This window comes from Vulpes vulpes, chromosome 16, assembly GCF_048418805.1.
Source record: "Vulpes vulpes isolate BD-2025 chromosome 16, VulVul3, whole genome shotgun sequence".
Taxonomy (NCBI): Eukaryota; Metazoa; Chordata; class Mammalia; order Carnivora; family Canidae; genus Vulpes; species Vulpes vulpes.
The window spans coordinates 20,988,442-21,006,841 of record NC_132795.1 but is presented as its reverse complement, the minus strand read 5'-3'; the positions used below and the strand labels follow the sequence as shown (position 1 = coordinate 21,006,841).

General features: G+C 41.2%; 1 protein-coding gene across 1 annotated transcript in view; it reads left to right on the top strand.

Annotated features, from left to right (window-relative positions):
- The window catches only part of LOC112922800 (aldehyde oxidase 2), a 79,803-nt gene that overhangs the window by 45,094 nt on the left and 16,309 nt on the right, over positions 1–18,400 (top strand). Inside the window, exons 25-33 of the mRNA XM_072741323.1 lie at positions 103–294; positions 2,676–2,903; positions 7,167–7,262; positions 9,028–9,156; positions 10,874–10,948; positions 11,794–11,846; positions 13,230–13,344; positions 17,357–17,422; positions 17,535–17,723. Coding sequence (XP_072597424.1) covers positions 103–294; positions 2,676–2,903; positions 7,167–7,262; positions 9,028–9,156; positions 10,874–10,948; positions 11,794–11,846; positions 13,230–13,344; positions 17,357–17,422; positions 17,535–17,723 — 1,143 coding nt within the window. The remainder of the gene's footprint in view (positions 1–102; positions 295–2,675; positions 2,904–7,166; positions 7,263–9,027; positions 9,157–10,873; positions 10,949–11,793; positions 11,847–13,229; positions 13,345–17,356; positions 17,423–17,534; positions 17,724–18,400) is intronic.

Sequence of the window (18,400 nt, the reverse complement as noted above, 5' to 3'; positions counted from 1 at the left end):
TCAAGTACTTACTCAAGTTCCACAAGAAGACTCTGTACTTGACTTTTACAGGGAAAAAAAAACATATTGTCCAATATATTTTAATACCTCCTTTCCCTTTAGGTAACAGAATTTCTTATATTGAAGCTGGAAAATGCATATAAAATCCGTAACCTCAGGTTCCGGGGTCGTGCATGCATGACAAATTTACCATCTAATACGGCCTTTCGAGGATTTGGCTTCCCACAAGGAACCCTGATAACAGAATCTTGCATCACAGCTGTGGCAGCCAAGTGTGGCCTTCTGCCAGAAAAGGTAAGGTTGTAATCAAGGTCATAACCAACGTTGTTAAAGAAGCAGATGAGGTAGGGAACTAGCTACCCAAGGAAAGATCCTAGAAGAACCACTCAAATCAGCCCTAAATCAGATTTCAAGATAAATTAAGTGCTACCCAAAAGAAATGACTTTTCACTATCTTCCTACTTCCTTATGCAAACAACTTTCTGTTCCTTTCTTTCTTTTTTCTAACTTGTACAAAAATACTCTTTTTAAAATTCTAACCACATTGAGGTAAGTAAAGTAAAAAGTGAACATCCCCTTTTCCATCCCATCATCCCTATTGGTCAAGAGTAGCTACTGTGAATGGTTCTATGTTTATTGTTCCAGCCTTCTGTATTCATACACACATACGTAAACATGGATGTATTATATATATATATATATATATATATATATATAGAGAGAGAGAGAGAGAGAGAGAGAGAGAGAGAGAGAATTATTTACCAAAATGGGACCATGATAAGCATATTATTCTTCACTTTACTTTTTCTACTTGACAGTAGGCCGTGGCCATCTTCCTGTGTCAGTAGAATGACCCACTTCATTCTTTTTCATAACTGAATAGTATTATGTAATATGGACTTACTGTAATTTGTTTAGCCACTCTACTATTGATACACATTTATGTTGTTACACAGTTTTGGCTATTAAAATGATGTTGCAAGAAACATCTTGGTACAGAAATACCAAAATATAGATGTATTTTTGCCTTATTGTCTATCTCTGTACAATAAATTTATAGAAGTGAAATTGCCAGTACACTTGAAAACTTTTGAGAGATACACTGCCAAAAGAATACCCTCCAAGAATATTATTTTGTACAGTATCCTAGAAGGTGCACAGCATATACAGGATGCTAAGCCAGAGAGAGGCAGACAGACACTGGCAATTGAGATAATTATTAATAACACCTTTCTAGCCTTCACACATTTCAATTAGACCCTACCCTACTTTTTACACTTCTCTTCCCTGTTTCCTCTGAATAGTCCCTCTGCTCTAGAGAGCACACAGTATATTGCCCTTTGAACCCCTTTGCCCCTAAGTTCAACAGAAAGGACCACCAGGTTTGTGATTGTCAGGGTACTTCCTATGCACAAGAAAACACCTACATATTGTACAATGAAGATAATAATTATCCTAAGAGAAGTCACATAAAGTGTTCTGTGTGTACAAAGGAGAAACACATCACTTTGACTTGTGGGGAGGAGAGTCAGGAAGAACTTTCTGGAGAAGATAACACTTAAAGATAGGCCTTGAAGAATAATGGGCACAGATAATGGGAAGGTAATCTAGGCAAATGGAATGGCTCCAACAAGGAGAGGCAATCTTTTTGTGGTTCAGTTTCCTTATCTGTAAAACAAGGACGATGTGACTCACTACACAGAGTTCCTGCAAGAATCAAATGAGTTAGCACTTGTTGAAACATTTGTTTTCATAAACTGGATAGTATTATTCCAATGTTACTTCTGAGAATAATAATTCTTTTATTGTTACTAGAGTGAAATGGGGAGAATGAAGACTTCCTGGGCACGTCTCAGTAGCTGAGATATGGCAGCAATACTATTCCTCTTTGGCAGAACCAATCTTCAGTTAGGACAGTAAATCCTTGCTTTTTTTTTTTTAAGATTTTATTTATGTATTCATGACAGCCACAGAGAGAGAAAGAGAGGCAGAGACACAGGCAGAGGGAGAAAGAAGCAGGCTCCATGCAGGGAGCCTGACGTGAGACTCGATCCCGAGTCTCCAGGATCATACCCCAGGCTGAAGGCAGCGCCAAACCTCTGGGCCATCAGGGCTGCCCTAAATCCTTGCTTTTATATACAATATACCAACTCTTTTTTTATCCTCTGAATCTTGTAGGAAAAAAGGAGTATCTGCTTCCCTCACCCCTACAGCCTACTGCCCTCCAGGGACCAGTTACTACCATTACCCTCTACTTTCAAGAGGGAAAAACCCTATTAGTACATTGAAGAAGAGATAGGAAATAACTCCCATTATTTTTTTTTTAAAGATTTTATCTATTTGAGAGAGAGCACAAGTCGGGAATGGAAAGGAGGTGAGGGGCAGAGAAAGAGGGAGAAACAGACTCCCTGAGCAACAGGGAGCCACCAGGGAGCTCAGTCCCAGGACCCTGAGATCATCACCCAAGCCGGAGGCAAATACTTAACCAACTAAGCCACCCAGGCACCCCTAACTCCCTTATTTTTGCAAAAGCACATGCTGTTCAAAGAAAGAAGAAACACCCTGTCTTCTCCCCACCAAAGTTTGTGTTTTAATGGGGAAGCTTTTCAAGTCTCTTTTTTACAGTCAGTTTCTGTCTTACTGTAACCATCAACTCAACTGCTCACCCATTTCAGATTAGGGAGAAAAACATGTACAAAACAGTTGATAAGACCATCTACAAACAAGCGTTCAGCCCTGAGACCCTGATAAGATGTTGGAATGAGTGTCTGGACAAGTCTTCCTTTCACAGCAGAAGAATGCAAGTGGAAGAGTTTAACAAGAAGAATTATTGGAAGAAGAGAGGCATTGCAATCGTCCCCATGAAGTTTTCAGTTGGCTTTGCTGCAACAAGCTATCATCAGGTAAGGCTTTCCTATGTGGTAAATAACCCTCAAGTCAGATGCACTTCTAGCCATATCAGCTCCTGTTGACTCTGGGAGAGTGTCACATTTTCCAGGTACCGAGCCCCTTCCTCCCCCAGCACCTGGGAGAAATGTAAAGAACTCTCCTGAGCAGAGTAACCACATCTGTAAGCACGTTCAACACAGCGCAGTAGAAAACATGTCTCAGTGGCAGAAAATGGCATCAGCAGGCAGGCTGCCAGCATAACTGCCAGGTCACAGCAGCGTGACCACGACCACTACCCTACCCCACCCCGAACCATCCCTATCCCAAAGGGAACAAGAGCCCACAAGGCCTGTGGTGCTGAGCTCTCTGAGCCCAGAGGTTATGGCTTGGGCAGGAAATGGGCCTCACCTGGTCTGTGCCCCAGACACCTCAGCTCTCTTCGGTGCCTGAAAGTCTAGCATGTTGTCCTGACAAGCTGGCTGTTTCCAGCCACCTCTCCCAGGCATCTGTGTCAATTCTAAAGGGAAAATGGAGGCACATGGTCCAAAAATCCTTCCGGGTAGATCTGCCAAAGGAAGAGGCCCCATCCAGAAGGGGGCAGGAAAAATAGCAAATAGATGAGTCCATTAAATAACATAAGACTGGTACAGACAAGTGTTCCTAGCAATCCCAACAGGTCATATATAGGAATGCTGTTTAGAAACCTGGGAAATGTTATTGCCTCCCCATTATTGTCCACCAGAAGCAGAGGCTCCACAACCGGAAAAATCTTGTATATATTAGATCTCCCTTGTATATATACCATTGAAAGCATTTTTCCACTTATACCCAACTACAAGCAGCCAATAGACACACACACATACACACATCACAAAAGCTGCCCTGTCCAAGGAAATCTTTCTTAGGGAATAAAGCAGATGCCCCAAAACCCTAAGCAACTAGAGTCAGGTAGACTTGAGAAATTCCTTAGCCCTGCCACTTACTCACTGTGTAATATTAAGCAAGTCATTTAACCTCTCTGAGTCTCGGCTTCCTCAATAATAAAATAAGAGTAATAACCCTTTCTCCTAGGATTGATGAGGATTCAACAAGCTAAGAAACAAACGTAAAGCACTTGGCAGGGTTCCTGGAGCACTATATAGTTAGATCTCTCTCCCCCAGAGATCTCAGACACACCTCTCAGGGCTGTGGCTACTCCTACAGGCAGGATAAGACTCCCTGGCCGCCTGAGTCACACTCCTATTCAGATCCAGCATGCCCATTCAATACAGAGGTGCGGAAAGGTTAACCGTTATACCTACGAGCCTGAACTAACTCAGCAGCTAGAGCATAAATGATTCTAGATATCCACCTGTGTGGTTTTTTTTCTCTGACACAAAATGTGTTTTTTCTGCACCGATCCTCCAACACCAACTAAGCCTGCAGCAATTCAGTTCAATTCTGACACTAAAGTTAGTGTTAAAGTTAACCCCAAGTTAGCACAGATCCCACAGATCAAGGGCTAGTCTCACAAGACTGCCTCCATTTCAGATACCAGCAAAAGTGAGGTGCCCAAACTATTCACACTTCTGCCCAGGCAACTACAAATTCAGGGGTTTTGACTATCCACCTCCCTTAGGTGTAATAATTTGCTAAAATGACTCACAGAGCCCAGGAAAGCACTTTACTTACTGTTGGTACTAGTTTGTTATAAAGGATACTACCCATGAACATCCACATGGAAGAGATGGGCAAGGTATGTGAGAGGGAGTGTGGGGCTGTCATGCCCTTCCCCTCTAGCTTGCCAACCCAGAAGCTACCTGAACCCTGTTGTTTCCGAGTTTTATGAAGGTTTCATTACATAGGCACAGTTGATTAAGTCATTGGCCATTGGTGGTTGAACTCAATCTCTAGTCCCTCTCCCCTCCCTGAAAGTCAGAGGGTGGGGCTGAAAGCTGGAACCCTCTAACCACGTGGTTCGTTTTTTCTGGCAACAATCCCCAGTCCCCAGGAGCTGTCTAAGCTCCTCCCAAGAATTATCTGAACAGCAGACAAAAGACAGTAAATTCCCAGGGTTTTAGGACCACTGTGCCAAAAATCAGGGACAAAGACCATAGATTTATTTTTTATTGTACAACACTTCCCCTCATGTGATGGCTGCCCCTCACCTAAACCACAGTCTACTCTCTGCCATCATCCATGGGAGCCAACTTCTCACCTCGACATGCGCGCACACACACACACACACACACACAAACACACACAAATCCTTAAATCAAGCAATGACTTTAAAGCTCTATTTGGAAGGTCTCCAGCTTCTTCACAGAGTTCCAAATTGATGCACCCAAGAATCACCAGGCTAGGAGTTGAAATGTGTAATTTCAGGGCAGCTGATGACTCACAAAGCTGGAATACCTACTCTTCAAACTAGGCATGGGTAGCATTGTCAGAGGGAGTCAAAAGGCCCATGATGATAAATATTGTCACTAGCATCTGAAGCCTGGCTGCCCCAAAGCTCCTCCAAGCCACTCTGAGCCTCCAGGCATCTCCAGACAGAATAAACTGAAGTCCTAATTCCTCCTCCTTCTCCTCCTCCCCCTCTTGGAATGAAAACTACCACATTTCCATTTGTCCAGTTCAACAAATACTTATTTAGTGTCTCTGTGAGTCAGACTTGCTCTGACTTCTCTACAGGACACAAAACTGAATGAATCTCTCCATGAGACTCTCACAGAAGAGCTGGTCACCCCCTGTATTCATTTTCTGTGGCTGCCATAAGAAGGTACCACAGACTGGGTGTCTTACAGCAACCAGTTCTCCCAATTTATGCTCTCCCAGTTCTGGAGGCTTGGAGTTCAAAAACAGGGTGTGAGCAGGGCAATGCTCCTCAGAAATCTCCAGAGAACCCTTCCTTGCCTCTTCCAGCTTCTGGTGTCTCCTAGTGTTCCTTGGCTTGTGGCCACGCCACTCCAGTCTCTGCCTCCATCTTCACACGACCTTCTTTGCTCTGTGTCTTCACATGGCCTTGTATAAGGACACCAGTCATTGAATTTAGAGCACACCATAATCCACTATGACCCCATCTTTATTAATTATGTCTGCAAAGACTCAATTTCCAAATAAGGTTGTATTCTGAGGTTCCAGGTAGACAGGAATTTGCAGGGGACACTACTCAGCCTAGTTCACCGAGAAGCAGGTAACTTATCCTTCCCAGATGGGAATGAGAAGTATTTGAGGAAGCTTTAACAGAACAGAGACCACAGATGTGGGTCTGAAGCCTGGGGAGCAGACCAGGAAGTGAGAACCGCGTAAGCATGAGCCCAGGGCAGGAAGGAGCAGCAATCACACAAAGCAGGAAAAGACAGTGATGAACTGGGAAAATCTACTAGACCAAATCCTAAAAGGCCTCATATTGTAATGAGAAGCTAGGCTTTCCCATACAGACAGACAATGGGGAATTTTGCCCACCTTGCCCAGTGGTGACCCTTCCTCCCTTTCATGATTTCATTCAATTGTCCCTTTGGGGAACCCTTCCCCAAGCCTCTCAAAAGCAGCTGGGTCTGTCCTCCCAGGACCCTAGGGCCCCTTATGCCATGCCCATTGTCTCACAGATCATTCTGCATTATAATGACTTGCTTTCCAACCTGTCCCCCCCTTACAGTGTGTGCTACTGTTTTGTTGAGGAAGAACCACATCTTGTTCACCTGTGTATATCCATCCAGAGCTGAGCACAGGTTGGCACATAACATGTGTCAAGGATTTAAGAAATGTTTATATGTTACCTGAGTGGTCAGTCAGAGCCTTTAAGCAGGGGAGTGACTTTCAAATAGTTGGAACCAATACTCATAACTCCTGAGTATCCAAAGAGGCTCCTATTAAAATCAGGTTCCTGGGACACCTGGGGGCTCAGTCAGTTAAATGTCTGACTCTTGGTTTTGTCTCAGGTCCTGATCTCAGGCTCATGAGACTAAGCCCCAAGTCAGCCCCACGTCAAGCTCTGCGCTCAATGTGGAGTCTGCTTAAAATTTTTCCCCCTGCTTCTCCCCTCCCACTACCCCCCCCCACACACACACACACACACACTCACGCTTGCTCGCACTCTCTCTCTCTCTTTCCAGGTTCCTTGGAATAGGAATGTTCTTTACAGGTGACTTTTGCACGGAACTAAGCTTCAGAATTCCACCAGAAAAGACTGCCCCTCTGACCCTCCTCACTCCGTGAGACCGGGGTTTCACTATCTTATTTGTTTATATTGAACCTCACTAAACTGAACTGTGCCTTCTGGGTTGTTTTACTAGGCAGCTGCCCTCGTTCATATCTACACAGATGGCTCTGTATTGGTCACACATGGAGGCAATGAACTAGGACAAGGTATTCACACCAAAATGCTACAGGTAAGCCACGCAAAATTAAGTCATTAATCTCTCTGTGCATTGTGGACATGACTGACATTTGGACTAATCTTAGGGTGGATGATAGTTCCTTGTATCCAAGCCCTAAGCTCTTGGCTATTTAGTTGAAAAACTTCTTTTAGATCAAATAGAATGTCTAAAGTAGCAGAAGTCCCATGCATGTATAGATAGTCCTAGAGTGTGGCCAGGCTGTATGGGTGGAGGTGGTTGCTGATGAAAACACCACTAATGAGCCCCTGGAGTGCTGCATAGGTGCCCCACACAGGCTTTACCTAGAGTAGGAGTTTCTCAGGTTTTCTACTTTGAGACCAGTATGAACGATTTTTAAAGTTTGGGCAACAACAGTAGATTGCTATATACAATTTGGACAAGTAAGGACAAGTATGTCATCAAGTGCCATCATGCTATAATTTTTCAGGTATATTTTAACACACACATACATAACACAAAGTAGGAAGATATGAGCTCAAGAGAAAAAAGAATAATCCTTTAAATTGAATAACTATGATAAATTTATTAATTATTATAGGACACATCTGCAGCTTCTTACTCTCCAGCCCATTAGCTCCTTTAGAATACATGTTCTATGTTCCCTAGAGTCCTAGAGGACTTCTCAAGTCTGGTACCTTTTAGCCTCATTTCCCTCCTTTCCCCAGCTCCTGCCACAGATACAGGCACAGGTGCCAGATCCAGCTAGTCATGGCTCCTGAACTCACTGGCTGCAGGGATGGGTCCAGGGGGAAGGCATGTGACCAAGAGCCTTTCCTGGGACTGATGTGTAGATGCTGGCAGAAAAGAACTATCATTCCCTTATGGTTGTTTAGCTCCTATGCTGTAAACTAGGGGTTGTCAGAGGCAATTTTCCTGTGCCATCAAGAAAGCATGCCTATTCTTGGAAATAATATAGCCATTGTAGAAAGAAAAACAAATGTGAGAGGCAGCCAGAGGACTCTGAAGAAACCAGAGTCTTTAAAAAAAAAAAAAAGAAAGAAAGAAAGAAAAAGAAAAGAAAGAAATAAAGAAACCAGCAAGACTTAGATACAGATATATGTGACACTGGCTCCATCTGTCCTTCCCAAATAGGGAACCCAATAAACTCCCTTTGGCTCTTCATCATCAAGAATAAAACTGTCCTTTTTTTTTTTTTTTTTTCATTTTGCCTCTTTCTGGAGAAACTTAGTCTTACAACAGCATTAGTCTGTAGATCAGCACTCAGGAACAGGTACATAACTGCAGACATCTGGAGAAACTGTTTTTGCCAAAACTAAAAGACAACAGAAACCAAAATAATGCTTCTTCTCTTCCTTCCTTCCTTCACTCTCTTTCTTCTCTCTTTTGTGTTCTTTATGATTAAAGATCTTTCTTTTCACATGTGTCTGCTAGAGAAACTACAAGAAAAAGAACAGAACAGAGAACAGTGAAGAGCAAATGCAAGAGGAGTATAAACAAGAGGGAACAAATAAAAACAAAATTTTAAAAAAGAGAGAGGGAACAAATAGAAGACAACGGGAAGAATGGAAAGATAAGGTGGGAATGAGGGCAAGAGAGAAAATAGGCCCTCAGGGTCACTTGAAATTCATCTGATGCTTATACCAACAGATTCAGGACCAACCTCTGAACCAATCATTCCAATCTCTCTCTTCCTGTCACTGCTACCAAATAAAACTCAGAAAAAAAGGAAGTCCTTAACATCCTAAACACTTTAATTTTTTTTTGCTGGGCTTGAAAATATTTATTTTTCTCATAGGTGGCCAGCCGTGAATTAAAAATACCCATGTCTTCTATGCACATCTGTGAAACAAGTACAGCCACGGTGCCTAATACAATTGCTACAGCAGCTTCCATTGGTTCTGATGTCAATGGCAGAGCCGTACAGGTGCTTCCTCCTGTCTGTCTTTCCCTTCAGCACTTTTTCCATATTGCTGGTTTTCTTAGCTGGATACAAACACAAGCAGTTGGCTTCAGGGCAGTCATCTGTGGCACTAAACATAGGATAGGATAGCCAAACTGTCAGGAGAGGGTGCTAGTTTGAGTAAGCTAAACTGAAGTGACACATAGACACATAATACAGTGGCTCAAACACAACAAAAGTCCCTTTTGTAAAACGTAACAGTTCAGAGGGATCATTTGGTCATCAGGGCACCCTGGGATTAATGGCAGTTCCTCCACCTTCAACATGTGACTTTCATGGTTGCTCTGAGGATCATCAGCAAGGAACATGCCTGGAGGTCATACCTGGAAGTGATCCAAGTGACTTCCACTAATCATCCACTAGCAGAACTAGTCTCAGGTCATGTCTACCTGCAGAGGAGGTTGGGGAAATGTGGAGGAGGATGCCATATGCCTGGCTACCATGGAACAAGGGGAGAATAAGGTTTGATGAGCAAGCAGTCTCTGTCCCTCGGAGACACAGAAAGAAGAAATCTGGGTACCAAGTAATGCAGAGCTGGGCAAGTTTCCTCTGACACAAGCAAGTTCTTGCAAGCAGGTAAGCAAGCAGAACCCCAGCCAAGTAGATATGGTTCAATTAAAGTGTCTACATCAGTGGAATTTTACCACAGCACTTATGCTTACCCTTTGTACTTATTTTCAAACTATTTTTTTAATTGCTTAATTTTCACTTCTTCAGAATAGCCTGTGTCTTTAATATCCCTTAATTCAAATATCTGATCACATGTACTTTTGAAGCAATGTAATGTTTCTGTTATATACTGTCCACTTTTTCCCATTGGGATATTGTGGAGAGACATATTCTCAGAACACTACACTTATGCTACCAAAAGCAGCCACTTTCAAATCCATCTGATTTTCATGGAGACAATTGTTAGAGGCTAAAAACCAGAGGCTCTTTCACTCAGAACAAATACGTAGGACACTTCAAATTCATGAGACCCAGTTTGGGGTAGGATCGAAACGAAGATAGGAATAGCTCAGTGTTAATGGGAATTGTCAACCCTAACTAAGCATTAACCCATCTTCTAGAGTTTTATGTTTCTGTGTTAAGGATCAGAAACTTTGCAGATCTAGGTTATTATAAAGACAGACTTAGTTATTTTCTCACTTCATATCCAAAACTAAGGCCTTCATTACAGTAGTTTGATGGTAGATGGATAAACTGATGGGAAGATGGACAGAGAATTGACTAATATTTCAGACCCACAGAGATATTGGCATGTTATTGTTGCAGATTGGAAAGCACAAATTGGAATGAAAATAAGATGTTTTGTTCCTTTTATGTTAATGGCTGGAAAATACAAAATAATGTGCAAGTCAAAAATGTAGAAAAAGAGAAGGAATTAAGAGCACAAATAGAAAGGGGACCTGAAAGTAGAAATTCCGTTGAGCCCGTATTTTCATAGGAAGTGAACCAGGGAGGTTTAAAAAAAAAAAAAAAAAAACACAACCCTGCAGTAACTGATACTCTCCTCAAGGTCAGGGGCTGTGCTGTTATTGTCTCTGTGTTCCCAGCATATTAATATCAAGCAGTCCATAAACATTCACTGACCTAATCAGTTATCAGTTACTCTCCTTCCATAAAAATCCTAACTACCAGTCTCTTCTCTAATGAGGCTTCACTTCTTTACCCCTTCAAGAATGCTTGTCAGATCCTACTGAAACGCCTTGAACCCATCATCAAGAAAAATCCAGAAGGTACTTGGGAAGACTGGGTAAGTGTTGCCCTCTGTTTGTGACTACAAATGAGAAAAGAATCCAAAGCAGTGCTGACATCATCATGGCAGCATACAGCCACACCCATACACAGGCAGTTTTTCTAAGAGCGGATTTCTGCAAAAGGGCAGGATCACAAGAGGTTGAGGCAGCTGCCCCCACACTGTATACCAGGTACGTATGAGAGAGCGCACAAGGAATAGCATCACTGAGAGGAAGAACGGAAGTGTGTGAAGAACACCCAGAAGACCTTACCCACTCTGCTTAAATAAGAAGAGGGAAAGACTTGGCCTTCCTAAGCCACACACACACACACACACACACACACACACACACACACACCATGTTTTAAACGGGGAAGAGGAAAAAAAAATAATAAAATAAAATAAATAAATAAAATAAAATAAAATAAAATAAAATAAATGGGGAAGAGGAAAACTAAAAGGCCTAATTGCTATTAAATATGTCTCAAAGGAAATGACTCATCTAATCCAACTTCACAACGTCCTTTATCTTATCTCATTAGAACAGTTATCTCATACACGTACACTTATCAAGAGTTCTAACATTTAGAAACAAAGCCCATACCTTGTGAACTAAGCCCCTACATCACGGATGTGCAGTAGGAGTCTATTTATTTGTTTAATTCAGACATCTCAACCCAATCAGAAGGGAATTGTTAGTGTAACCAACTGAGGAAAACAATATGACAATGAGTTCTATTATTGGTAACAAAGCATCAGCAACAATTATCAAATGTCAATTTTGATACAGGGAATATTTTCATTTTCACCTCTCAGGTGATGTATCTATTTTACTCTGACTAAATATGCCCATTCTGCAGATAGAAGCTGCTTTTGAACAAAGAATCAGTCTTTCGGCCACTGGATACTTCAGGTAAAAATTACAATCATGGGAAGACCTGGGTGGCTCAGTGGTTGAGCATCTGCCTTTGGCTCAGGTTGTGATCCCGGGGTCCTGGGATCAAGTCCCACATCGGGCTCCCCACAGGGAGCCTGCTCTCCCTCTGCCTATGTCTCTGCCTCTCTCTGTGTGTCTATCATGAAGGAATAAATAAAATCTTCTTTAAAAAATTACAATCATGTCTGGGCTTAGCTGAGAAAATATGAGGTGACCCAATTGCTCTGGGGTTTAGGTCCCTTATTTGTAAAACAAGTTTTTATTATGTGATCAATGAGGTCCCTTCTAAGCCTAAAATTATATGATTTTATGTAAGCCTTTGAACTATGTCCAAAGAAATATTAAATAATAAAGATACCCTTATTGAGTAAAAAGAAAAATTTTAATATGACTTAGAACACCTCATCATCATTTACTATTCATTGTTGAGTAGTAAAAAAAAATATCATTATTAGAAATAACTTCCAACTCAGCTTTACAAATCTCCCTCCCATTACCCTAAAACCTTTCTGTTTTGAATCTCCTCTCTGGGCAGGAAGAAACAAGTAGGATGATCATCACCAATCTTCATTTGTGCAGTTTCTGTCTGTGGGAGGCTCTCAGTCAATTCATGTTAATTGAATGAAGCACAAGGAGAACTGATTGTCAAGTTCAGGAAGTGTATGACATCAGTTTTATAATCTAGTGAAACAAGTGACCAAATCAAACATACACATACAGAAAGAGAGAGAGAGAGAGAGAGAGAGAGAACAATAACACAATTTTCTCATGACGAAGGAAGGAAAAAAGAAGGCAACAGCCCAGCCCAGTGCCCTGTACTTGAGTTCTGAATTTCTGAGTTCAGTTACCCAAGAAGAGAGCAAATCAGCCCACGAGCTGAGTATATCTTCAGCTTATACATTGCCGCATTGAATTTACGTGTCCCCTTTTTTTAAGCCCTGAATTATCATCAATTCCCCAATGAGTTGGGCTAGCACAATGTAGAGGGTCCCTTTGGGAATGCTGATAAAATTCAGTTGAGGTTCTCAATCCACAGAGCTAAAGCTCAAACCCTAAATGATGGATACAGAGATGCACTGGAAGGTCCACATCAAAATAGTCAGTTGGATTCTCTCTGTTCTTGGCATCCTAACTGTAGCACAGAGTATCCTTTTTAAATGGAGGCATCTGCTGGTGCTGTAATTAGCTAGGTTGGAAATACATGCAGTAGTTTAAATGAGGTTAAAAAGCAGTTGAAATAAATATCAATAAAATTAATTACTATCATAAAACTTTAATAACTTTTAACATGAGTCAACGTTGTGTGCAACCGCACCACCACCACCACCCCAAGTTGAGAGGCTTGTTTTCTCCCATCAGGGGCTACAAGGCCTTCATGGACTGGGAGAAGGGAGAAGGAGACCCTTTTCCATACTACGTCTATGGAGCTGCCTGTTCAGAGGTTGAAATTGACTGCCTGACGGGAGCTCACAAGGTAAGCCAAATAGAACTTTCCTCTTGGCAAATTAAAAGAACAACCACAAAATTGTGTTGTACAAGTAGGCTAATTTCATTGTGTAATGCCTGTACAATAAGAATAGGATTTTTTTCAGTTCCTTGGGAATGTCTCACAATCCAGCCTCATTCTGAATTTCCACTTAAGAAGTAGTCAGGAAGGCATTGCTCCTAACAGTGGCTGGTAGTTGCCAGAGGTAGGTGGTAAGGACATTGATGAAGGGGTAGGGAGGTCAAAAGGTACAAACTTCTAGTTATAAAATAATTAAGTCATGGGGATGTAAGGTACAACTTGGAGACCATAGTTAATAATACTTTATTGCATATTTGAAAGTTGCTAAAAGAGTAGATCTTAAAAGGCTTCATCAGATGAAAAAAAAATTTTAACTACACGTGGTGAAGGTAACTATGTTAACCAGACTTACTGTGGTGGTCATTTTGCAATACATACAAATATCAAATCATTATGTTATACACCTGAAACTAAAGTTATATGTCAATTATACCTCAAAAAATTAATTTAAGTTTAAAAAATGTTTAAAGAAGTAAGCAAAAAAGAATAGTTCATGACAGCCTAAAATGCATTGTTTTTAATTCCATTTCAGACAATAAAATTGCCTTCCAAAGTTTTTGCAAAAAATAAAAGGATCTGTTCCTAAAGTAAGGTCAAGTTATCTAATCTGAAGGAAAAAGTCGTTTAGTAAATTGTCTTGAGTAAACAATTGAGAGTACATAGCAATGTGATGTTTCTCTAAGGCCAGTTATCCTAAGAGTACTGCTGTCCTTAACAATATAGATGGAGGATGGCTGTGAAAATAATTTTTTAAGTTTACTAAAATTAATCAAGCATCCTGCTTAAGGCAGAGAGTCATATTTAATCAAAAGTTAACAACTTAAAAAAAAAGTTAACAACTTCCACTATAAAAGGTAAGCCCATGAATATACCCCAGTTATTCTTGGAATAGAGATTACAGAAACCTTAAGTAGAATATAGTATATACAGTAAGAGACTCTTAACTCTAGGAAACAAACTGAGGGTTGCTGGAGATGGAGGGATGGGGTAACTGCGTGATGGGCATTAATGAAGGCACATGATATAACGAGCCATGGGTGTTACATGCAGCTGATGGATTACTGAACTCTACATCTGAAACTAGTGATACACTATATGCTAACTAATTGAATTTAAATCAAATAAGTTATAAAAAAAAGAATATACTATATCCAAAATATAGAAATTGTTGGGAAATTTAGAGAATGGACCAATGACACATCTAAATTCCACACACAGGTTATTCCAACATCATCTTGAACCATCCTACCTGAAACTAGAAATAGTCAATTTATGTAAAACAGGAATGAATTTGCAAATGCTGACTTGCAAATCTTATCAAAATATCTTTGATTACCCCATTGTTAGTAAATTTGTCCATCACTTAAATTCTATATAAATAAGATATAAAATACAGGGGCACCTGGGTGACTCAGTCAGTTATGCATCTGCCTTTGGCTCAGGTCATGAGCCCAGAATCCCAGGTCATGAGCCCAGCATCAGGCTTCCATTCAGTGGAGAGTCTGCTTCTCCCTCTGCTCCTCCCTCCTCCTCATGCTCTGTCTCTCACTCACTTTCTCTCTCTCAAATAAATAAATAAAATCAGGATGACTGGCTGGCTCAGCAGTTGAGCATCTGCCTTTGGCTCAGGATGTGATCCCAGAGTCCTGGAATCGAGTCCCACATCAGACTCCCTGCACGAAGCCTGCTTCTCCCTTGCCTATGTCTCTGCTTCTCTCTCTGTGTCTCGAATGAATGAATGAATTAATTAATTAATTAATTTAAAAAATCTTTATAATTAAAAAAAGGATAGAAAATACAGTAAATGAAGGGATGCCTGGAGAGCAGTTGGCCTCACATCCCACTTGAGTTCCTCCTTAGGATATATCATATCCCCATTTTCATTCTAGATCATTGTGAAGAAGTAAACTCATAAAAATAGGATCACAGATTGTTCGTATGATTATTTTATGTTTCCTAATATTTTTTACATCATGGTACACATAGATAATGATAATATTGATACAGCACACTTTTGCAAACAAGGAAGTCATGTTGGCAAGTGACCAGCCTAAGAATCCTGCCCCAGACCCCACAGAAGTCCAAGTGTCAGTGTCCTGACACACCTGTAACCCATTCAAGGCTCCAAACTCAGTGGAAAGCTGTTTTTAAATTTTTTTTTTAAGATTATTTATTTGAGAGAGAAAGAACATGAGCAGGAAGATGGGCAGAAGGAAAGGGAGAAGCACACTCCCCACTGAGCAGGAAGCCTGATATAGGGCTTGGTTCCGGGACCCTGGGATCATGACCTGAGCTGAAGGCAGGTGCTTAATTGACTAAGACACCCAAGAACCCCTGGAAAGCCGGTTTTTTTTTTTTTTAATTTTTTTTTATTTATGATAGTCACAGAGAGAGAGAGAGAGAGAGAGAGAGGCAGAGACACAGGCAGAGGGAGAAGCAGGCTCCATGCACCGGGAGCCTGACGTGGGATTTGATCCCGGGTCTCCAGGATCACGCCCTGGGTCAAAGGCAGGGGCCAAACCGCTGCGCCACCCAGGGATCCCTGGAAAGCCGTTTTTAGAAATCAACTAATTTTCTGATCCTCCACCCTGAAGGTGGTGCTGCCAGATTTGTTGCTAACAAATAAAAATACAGGATGGCTGGTTAAATTTGAATTTCAGATCAACAACAAATAAATTTCTGATATAAGTATGCTCAATGCAGGGTTGGGACATACTTATTTTACCTGGCAATTCTATCTGGCGGCCTTGATATAAATCTCTGAAGAAACAAATCTCATGGGGGTCTTCCAGAATTTATGATAAAGTTAAAATCTGGTTGTCCCTGTGCCTTCCTTGTTACTGTTTAAGGTTCAGTCATTTTTGGTATCACTTCAGCCCTTGAAATAATTTATTCCTTAAAGAGGCAAAACTTCCTTTAATTAAAGGGAAATCAGAGAAATTAAATGACAGGCCTGTTACTGCTGGATATTTATGGTCGCTGAACCAGAATATATGCCAATCCCATTAGTGCGTATCTATCTCTTCCCATTGTCCAACATCTCTAATGCAAAATATACCAGTTTTTCAGATGGAAGTAAAGGCCTGCTCTGAGGTGTGTCCAATCTGCTGCCTTATCTGTTGAGAATAAATGAAGGCTGGTCCCAATGTCCATAGAAGCTTGTCTGAGAGGTCAACATTTGAGTCAAAAAAGAACTGCCGATATCCAAAGAGCTAGATAGAAAGTAGGAGCCCAGCTAGTGAGCCCAAGCAGAGAATGCTGATATTGTCAGAACAAGCCCATGGGGGCAGGAAGAAAGTCCAGAGATATTCCCAAGATAGACCACTGGCATTTTAGGGCTTTCTGTGGCTCCTAAACAACCTATCTGCATGCCAAAACATAAGGGCCAAATTAGTGTGATGTTTCCTGGGAAATTAAGTAAATTAGAATAGTCAAAGTTGGTCTCAACATTTTCCCTTAATATGTTCCAAGACCTTTCAATCTCCAATTTCATACATGCCATAGCTATATGACTTCCTGAGTAAAACAGCAATAATACCACCTACATCAAATCATCATGAGGACTAGATGAGATCATTAATTTTATTAGAACAACAAACCCAGGTTTAGAATCAGATGAACAACCAGGATCAATTATTTACTAAGTGACACTCAAAGGCACTAACATACCATGGACTTTGGAGTCACTTAGGAGAAGTCAAAACCATGATGACAAAAGATCTTCTGGGGTCATCGACATTCCTGACAAACCCGTTGAAGAGTTTGTCAGATTTCTTACCACCCCTAATATTGATGATGTTCAGTGCCATGTTAATTTACCAGCAGGCATTCTGAAATACCTGGAGACCTTTTCATTAAACTTTAAGATGATCTTTTTAATTTAAGTTTTTATGGTGAGGTCACTTTCATTTTTTGGCAGAAAATCAGAACGGACATCATCATGGATGCATGTTGCAGCCTAAATCCCGCCATTGATATTGGGCAGGTAGGTGCTGGCCCACTGAGATGGATGCCACTTCCTGAAAAGTCATTGCAAGATAGGTAAGTACTTCTAAAAAGCATAGAGTATCACAGAGCTTGACATTTCCCCCTTTCAGGTTGAAGGTTCCTTTATTCAGGGAATGGGCCTGTATACCACTGAAGAGCTGAAATATTCCCCAGAAGGCGTTCTGTACTCTCGAGGCCCAGATGAGTACAAAATTCCAACCATCACTGACATCCCAGAGGAGTTCAATGTCTCCCTGTTGCCATCATCACAAACTCCGCTAACCATCTATTCATCCAAAGTAAGGCCTCAAACCTACTGTTGTGCAATGTGATTGGTCAAGTTGCATGGTAAATGAAAGCAGGTGGACAAAGTAAAAAATAATGTCAACCTGTATTAGGACTGACTCACAAAAGACTGTCGGGATTTGGAGAAGAATCACTTAGAGAAAAGTGAGATTCAGGGAAGATAAGTGATCTCTTCCCAATGGCCATCCTCAGCCACTTTATTTATTAATATCCTCTTTCACTGGAAATGCTAAAATTTTGTGAAAAGTTCTGATTTAATAGAATAATATTTTCACCTAAACTTAAGACTAAAATATTAAATGGGATTGAAGGCATGGTACTCCTGAAATCCTAGGAAGGTGTGGCAACATGGGAAGAAGCCTAGACTGAGACCTCAGTGGACCTGGGTTCTCAGCCTAGCCTTGCCAGCTCTCTATGTTTGTAGATGAATCACTGACCTCTTGGGGGCTCACAGTCCTCATCCATACTCAGAAATGGATCTAGAATAGTGTTTCTCAACTGGTCTCCAGGGTACATTTGGCAATGTCTGAAGACATACCTGGTTGTCCCAACTGGGGTTGTGGAGGGAGGAGATGTTCTTACTCTGGGTAGAGAGGCCAAGGATGCTGCTCAATAGCCTTCAATGCACAAGACAGCCCCCACAACAAAGAATTACCTGGCCCAAAATGTC